Genomic DNA, 7789 nt, shown 5'->3' on the forward strand with positions numbered 1-7789 from the left:
CAAGCTTCTCCCAAAGGAGCCCTGTTTTGCCCAGTGATTGCCCTACCACTCCCTGTTTCAGGTCTTTCTGGCCCTAGCAATGTACCATGTTGTGATCATAGTTTTAAGTCTATAACCTCCTCCTCATACTACCACAGATGGAACAATACCAAGAGATGGGCTACCTTGACCCACCATCGCTTACAAAACCTGACCACAGCTTTGGGTGCTACAATCTAGTCTAGACTCACTAACTCAGCAGAGATGTGTAGATTTTTATCAGGTGAGGATCTTGCCCCAATATCTCTAAATTGCTCAAAAATGTAATTTCATGTAAATACATTTCAGATCCTTTAACACATTTATCACAGACTGTAATACATTAGAGCGAGGTTTTCATAAGCACTCAAAACTGGTCTCATTCTACTTTCACTGGGCACGTTTACATGTGCATATTAATGTGACACAATAAACTCTGGCACAGTTTGCGTTGGAGTTTATTGCTCCTGGGTGAAATATTTACACGTGTGCCCAGGACTGCAACATGCTGAGCCAGGGCAGAGCATCCCCTGCTGGCAGGGAACCTGGTAGGCTCAACATGTTGCGAAGGGGATGGCTGGGGCACAAGGGTGCTTCAGTGCACGACTTGCCAGCAGGCAGCCCCTGCACTGAAGCATACTCATGCCCCAACCAGTCCCAACAGCATCTATACATGTGTTGCAACAGAGTAAATAACTCCGCTGTAGGATAGTACTTGTATCTGGCATATCCGTCAGTACTAACCTATAGCAGAGTTAATTAGTTTACTGCAGCCTAATTGTTCCGCATGTAGACTGGTGACACTTTACTGTGAAGCTAATTAGGCAACTTTGCAGTAAGCCTCTCGTGTAAACACACCCACTGAGATTTAGACAAATCTTTTGACAAACCTAGCTGCAGCATTCCAACATGCACATCCATTTCCTTACCTCACTTAATCGACAGCACTCATCCATGTACTCATCCAGACTGTCACTCGTGGGATATTTCTTAAGTTGATTTCCATGAATTTGAAGATCCTGCATGCTGCCAAAGGTCTCTTTGTAATGGCTAGTGGTGGTCTTTTGCTCTTCCATGGGAGGCACAGTTGGAGGAGTGTCATGAATGGGGAGGTCTGTCTCGTTGCTGGGTTCCTCTTCTAAAGACTGCCCTTTGCTTTGGCCAAAAAGTTGATCAGGACTTTCTCCCTTCTGACAATTGCTGAAATCTTCCAAGGAAGATGCAGGAATCTGCATAGAGTCTATCACCTGGCTGTAGTGCTCCACTTGCTTTTTGCTCTCTGGAGCATGCTGGTTAGCTTCTTCAGGGTCTTGACATGTTCTCATTATAATGTGGTCAATTTCTGGAGAGGAAGAGGCACTGAGCACTCCAGAGTCACAAGAGGAGTCTCTGCTGTGAAGCACAAAACTCTTCTCAGAGCCCTTTGGTGTGGATGGAGAATTAGCCCCACTTGGCAACTCAACCCCGGAGTCCTCAGATTCAAATTTGGAGAATCTGTGAAGCCGGCACTGGGTCTCCAATGTGCTGAGATCAGACAGGGTAGCTGTGTAATCTGGATTTGCTGGAGTGTCTGTAACATCAAGGTTTCCCTGGATGTTGACCTGGGGAAGCCTGGATTCTTCTGCACAATCTGGAGCTGCAGCAGACTCCAGATCCTGACTCCCTTCATTGCTTAGCATCTTCATGTGAGTTAGCACGACTTTGTCCTCAGAGGGAGGGCTCTTCTTGCCTGCTAAAGCAAAAGCACACTGACAGTCACAAGGGCAACATAGTTTATTCCATGCAGTCATATGCAGCTCTCCTCCTGAAAGGAATGAAATATGGACAGCTAAATTCATGGCTTATGCAAGCATTAAGCAAACACTGATGGGGTGGGGGAAGGGAAGGGGATGCGTACATGCATGAATGAGTAAAATAGACTTCTCCTAGCACATTATATCTATAGAAAAAATGTTACGTGACACAAATACAGGCTACTATCAGTAGTGCAATGGTTGCTACCAACAACACAGTATTGGTAGGGCAGTACAGTTTTTTGTACAGATGACTTATAAACTTGTGCTTCAACAGCAGAATTATGCTTTATAGACACCCAGTCCTTCAGAAAGAGTCCTAAATGTAGGTTGAGTACCTGAGGGTTGAATTTCCACATGGCACAGATATGAAACAACACATGTAGTCAGCTGACTCCTTTAGTGATTGCACATGTTCAGATGATGAAGAGCTAAGATAATAATCAAATTAAGTTCAGAATTCTGTCCCACCCCGTCTCTCCCCACTCCCATTGATTTATTTCTTGCCTTCCCCTCTCTCTAACAGCAGAAATTGGAGTAACAAAATTTGAATCTTCAAGGCATCTGTATAAATTCTAGGTTGTAATAAGCAAATTTACAGGCTGTTTGGTTAATGGCTGAATATCCTCTGCATCAGATGCAAATGTTAAAATGCAGGAAATGACTAAAAAAAAAAATCAACCAGGAACTACAGTTGTCTCCAAGTCCTTTTGGGTGGACATGAAATGAAATGTTTACACAGGGTAACTGGCATTAAAAAGATAGCGGGCAGATGACAACATACCCCTATAACTAAAATAACTTCACCAAGTACAATGGAGAATTACCCCTGAAAAAATAAGAAGTAAAATTCTATTGGGGTAAGTTTAAATTGCATCTGCCTGTGTCCATCGCTCGGTAGCTGTTTGCTGAAGACAAACAGGTAACCTGCTCCTATGTTGCCTAACAATGAAGCATAATCATAACAACCTGCTATGAGTGCTACCCTGCTTATCTGCCCGTTCCTAATCCCAGTGTAGTTTGCACTGGTATACAATATAAGTTACTGCATAATTACACTCATCCGTGTTTCCATGGATGGAGAATCTGTACTTTTACAGAGAATGTTAGATGCAGCAACATCTTAACAATAAGATTGACTTGACCTTGGAATTGCCTCTCAGAAATACTGAAAACCCCATCACATGAGTCATTGAAATATAGACTGGGCCAATATAAAAAATGTGTTGTAAGGAGCAATCTTGTGCTATTTTAGTTTCTTTTACATGAGTAGGAATTAAACATATTTAACAGGGTACAAAGGCACTTAACTTACTGGTACTTGCTTTTATATCATTTCTAAGTACTATACTGGGGCATGATTGGATATATAAATCCTAGTGTGTGCATAGGGCAGTTTTCCAGTGTAAATCCTTGGAGGATTCCCTGGAGGCTCTTGACATGAATAGGAAGAGTGATCCTGGAGCCAGTGGGTATAGGTCAGTCTTACTTACAGATTCTCAGGCTCTGGAGAGTAAAGTGTAATATCTTTTGGTGGATATAGTCCTGGGATATGAAAAATTAGTGGGGTACACATGCTGTTTTGCATGAATAATACTTCCACAGTAGTGCCGTGCACCATTCCTGTTAGGATTAGGAAATGTCATGCCCAGCCATAGATCCAGGCTCTGATACCTGTACTTGAACTGAGCATGATTGCACCTTACATACAGTCCTACTGAATTTCCTAAACAGTATAATCATGGCCCTTGGTAAATGACCCTCTGGCAACTGCAAATAACCCTGGTTTTCCACTTGAATTCAATACTAACCATATTCTTATGGTGTGAACAATACCTCTGATTACCAGTCAACATATCCAGAGCCTGATTCTACTCTGCCTTTACTCCAGATTTACACTGTGACAAGAAAAAAAGAACATCAAGCCATAGAGTATCTTGTATAGAGGTCACTAAAACTCTCTTTGGGGAAAGATGTAGCAGGGGGACTCCTACCTCTGCTACTAGGACTGAGTGAGTGCAGTGCCACAGGAAGGCTAGCTGCAAAATGGTAAGCCAGGGGCCCAGTGAACAAGTGAAAAAGGGTATGAAGTCCAGACAGAGCCCTGCCAGTGTACAAGACCATATGGACTACATGGGCAAAAGCTGAGACTGGGTCAGGGGCCCAGTAAATTCCCTGCTAGGACCTGGTGTGAGCTGAAACTGAGAGGGCAAATAGGCCCAGTGGGCTGACACTCAGATGGGACTGGGAGCCCCGGGGAAGTTTGAGGAAGATCACTGAGGCATAAGCATGGCAATGGGGCAGCTGAAGGCCATGATTACTACCCTTAAGGTGATTAGGGGCAGGGGAAGATGAATAGGGCCAATAAGGTCATGGCTGATGCTGGCAGCACACAGGTGGTGCCAGCTAGACTTGGAGAACTAGCTAGAGGGTCCAGGATCTGTGACACTGAGGCAGGGCTGGCAGGCCCAGAGCCAAGGAGGGTGAGGCCATGCTGGGGGCCTGGAGCCAAGAAAAAGAACAAAAGAGTAATGCCTTGGTCAGGCAGGAACTGAGACAAGAATGTCACCACCCAGAGATCAGCAAGGCAAAGCAAAGCACCCAAAGCTTATTCTGGTCTCTGAGGACAGTCTTCCATATTTCTCAATTAGACATCACAGTATGGCAGGCAAGCAAAAGGCGATGGCCTGAAAGACCAGCAGGCCAGGACAGTGTCCAAGTTGCTATTAGAGTGTGCCATGGCCATCCTCCACAAGCAGATCCTGTCACAAGGGTCTATCTTTTTGGTTCTGTAGTTGTACAGCACCTAGCACCATGGAGTCCTGGGCTGTCACCGGAGTTTCTAAGCACAGTGGCAATATAACTGGTAAACAGTGACAGTAATTGCAAATGTGGCAGGAACAAAAACTGAGGTGCTGATCATATGTGCTATAACCTAGAATTGACTCACTTTGTGCTTTAGGAACTTCACTCTGATGTCTCGGGGCTGTTCCCCAGCTGAGATGAATAGCCTTTGCTTTTGTGGAGCTATGCTGATGTGGCGGCTTGCCAGCAGCAGCACGGCTCAGAAAGGCTCCGAGCGACTGGTGGGACATTCCCACCAATCAGGAGATGGCAGGGGAAAGACTTGCCCCACCCCTACCCGGGGCAAGAGCCAGACCTGAGAGGGGACTGATCCCCCCCTCTCTTTTGATTGGTCCGTTTTCAATCTGGGGGCAGAGCTCCAGAAGAGAATAAAAAGGCAGCGTGCCTGGCACACAGGCAGTTGCATCGAGGGATGAAGAAGAAGATAAAGAAGAACTGGCAGAGGCGGCCAGTGGGGTGGAGCTGTTGCCCCGGAAGAGCCCGAAGTCTCCTTGTTGGGTAGGGAGAGGTGAGGCGGCCAAGTCCCCCAGCCCCACCATGAGGGATCATGGTGAGCAGTGCACAGAGGGTCCGAGAGGGACTGAGATCCTGAGAGCTGCATGAGGCACCTTGGGTCTCCAACCCCTGGCATGAGGCCAGGCAGTCAGTGCACAGCTCGTGCATGGAGGGTTTGGGAGTAGACTGAGATCCAGGAGCCGCTTGAGGCAGCTCAGGTCTCTAATCCCTGGCACGAGGCTGGGAACACGATGCACAGGCAGTGCACAGAAGGTCTGGGAGTGGACTGAGACCCCGGCGCTGCACAAGGAGGCTCGGATCTCCAACCTCTGGCACAAGGCTGGACATGCAGCATAGAAGGGCCATCGGTGCACAGGACCAGGACAGTGCACAGGGCCTAGAGAGGGCCCAGGCCAGAGCGAGCCAGGAGCAGCTGGGGACTTCCTTGCTGAGGGAGGAAATGCCTCACCCAGGGAAACCAACGCAGCTTCATCAAGCCGGGAGAGTTGTGGGTTGTCCTGGGAAGGGGGATTCCCACAGGGTAGGAGGGATTCCCCACCCCCACATGTTGGGGCTAGCAGCTGGAGGGAAAGCCCTAAAGGGAAAGGGCTCCTGGGGTTCTTGAGGGTTCCCCTTCGTGGGCTATTCAGGCTGGGTAGCAGGGAGCCTGAAGGGCCCTGGGGATCTTTCCCCTCTCATTATTTTTCGGGCATGCCACTGCCCCAGGACAAGGGCTGCTTTTTTGTTCCTTTTAGAGATCTAACTTTTCATCTGATGTTTCTGCACCTCATATTTTGTGAACCCTGTGCCTCGTATTTTATGAACCCCGCACCTCATGCTTTGTACATGAGTATTTCACAACAGTATAAAATTGCATGATGTTTACGGAGACCCTTTGTTTCCCAGATCCCTCACCTGCACCTAGAGTATATGCATTGACTTGTGTGTGTGTGTGTGTACATACACACACACATATATATATATTGCACATAATTCCCAGGTCCTTTGTATATATGTTCTATTTTAACTCTTTTTCTATGTATATTAATAAATTTGTACATAGTTAAGTTATTGAGTGTCTTGATCTGGCTCTATAGGAGAAGGAGGGAAACTGCATGCAGCCAGCAGTTTCACCCCACAGCACACTGCTAACATTCCCTTCAATTAGAGAGGGGAATACATAATTGGGCACTACCCGGGCTACACTGATATACCACCCGCAGATCTGGGCCCTGGTTTCTTTTGTGTCTGCCAAACTAACATTTTGCAACCCCATGTTCCAGGTTATGCTTGGGATGGATCCAACCCACTATGAACCTTATAAAAGCTGAAGTCTAGATTTACCTCTGAATTTTGCAGCTTGGGATCAAACTCAAGGTTTTTATGACCCCTTCATCTATTGACTGGTTGATAGGAGCACTTCAGAAGAGCTACAATACCCCAGAAAGCACATATATGTACATTACATGATATCTGGCCTCCTGTTTCATTTCCTTCCATTCCCATGCTCTCTCTCTTCCTTTCTACACACCAAAAACTACTTCACGCAGTAGCTCCTGGTGATGTAATGATTCCTAGCTAGAAAGGGAAGAAACCAAAAGCTGGAAATACAATAAAGAGAAGAATAAATAGAATAAATAAAATAAATGTGTGGACCATTTTCAGAATGGCCCAGAGACCTCCCCTATTCCAGGCCTGTCTCAGGAATATTCCTGCTATCTTTCATCCTCCCTCTGGCTTTCTTCCCTCCCTGCAGCATTTCCCACTAATAGTCTCTAGGTCAGGAGTGAGCAAAATACCCACCAGGCATTTTCATCTGGCCTGCAGCGCCCCCCAACAAATTGTGCCCCACCCAACCCTTCTGCCTGCAAGGGTGGAAGCAAGGTGCCTACACCCACCCCTAACATATCCTATCATGCCTCACTCCCACCCTCATGGGTGGAAGGGCAGGTCCCGCTAGCACCGGGTAGGGCTGCTGCTGCAGGCTTCCCCAGCATCCCACTCCCTCTGGGTATCAGGTAGGGAAGCTGTGAGCAAGGGCAGGGCTGCAGCTGGGTGGAAGCACAGAGCGTGGGGCTGGGGCTGGGGCTGGCTGCAGCATGGAGCCTTTGCCCAGGGGGACAGCAGCAGCACGAAGCTCAGGTGGGCAGGGTGTGGGTGTGAGGAGTACAGGAACCCCTCCCACACTCCCCCCATGGCACACAGCCCTGCCAGGCAGTAGGGGGCAGCAGCGGCATGGAGGGTGAGGAGGGTGCTCTGCTTGGCGCTGGTGCCTGGCTCCGGCCAGTGCTGCAGGGAGCACAGCACCCACCGAGCGGTTTATTTCCCCTGTGCTCCCCGCACTCACAGGGCACAGCAGGGAAGCCCCAGGCACGAGTGGGCTGGGGCGGGGAAAGCAGCATCTCCAGCTCCTGGGGCTTGCCTCCTGTGCCCCGTGAGTGCGGGCAGTGCCAGGGAAACAAAGCTAGGGGTTGTGCTCCTTGCTCCAATGTGCAGCGCTGACCAGAGCCAAGCACCAGTGCCCCCACCTGCTGCTGCACCATGGGGGGAGTGTGTGGGGGGTCCCCACACCTCTCCCACCCCACAAACCACACACACACACCCCTCCCCTCCCCTCC

General features: G+C 48.4%; 1 protein-coding gene across 7 annotated transcripts in view; it reads right to left on the minus strand.

The window, feature by feature from the left end:
• Positions 1–7789, minus strand: part of LOC102375178 — a 60359-nt gene that overhangs the window by 37503 nt on the left and 15067 nt on the right. For 2 of the 7 annotated variants that reach the window (XM_025193194.1, XM_025193195.1), the window contains exon 2: positions 948–1747. In XM_025193194.1, the coding sequence (XP_025048979.1) occupies positions 948–1747 (800 nt within the window). Of the gene's footprint in view, positions 1–947; positions 1823–7789 lie in introns of all 7 variants that reach the window. The other 5 variants (XM_006036808.3, XM_025193193.1, XM_025193192.1 and 2 more) reach the window with 3 other exon arrangements.

This window comes from Alligator sinensis, unplaced genomic scaffold, assembly GCF_000455745.1.
Source record: "Alligator sinensis unplaced genomic scaffold, ASM45574v1 scaffold1277_2, whole genome shotgun sequence".
Lineage (NCBI taxonomy): Eukaryota > Metazoa > Chordata > Crocodylia > Alligatoridae > Alligator > Alligator sinensis.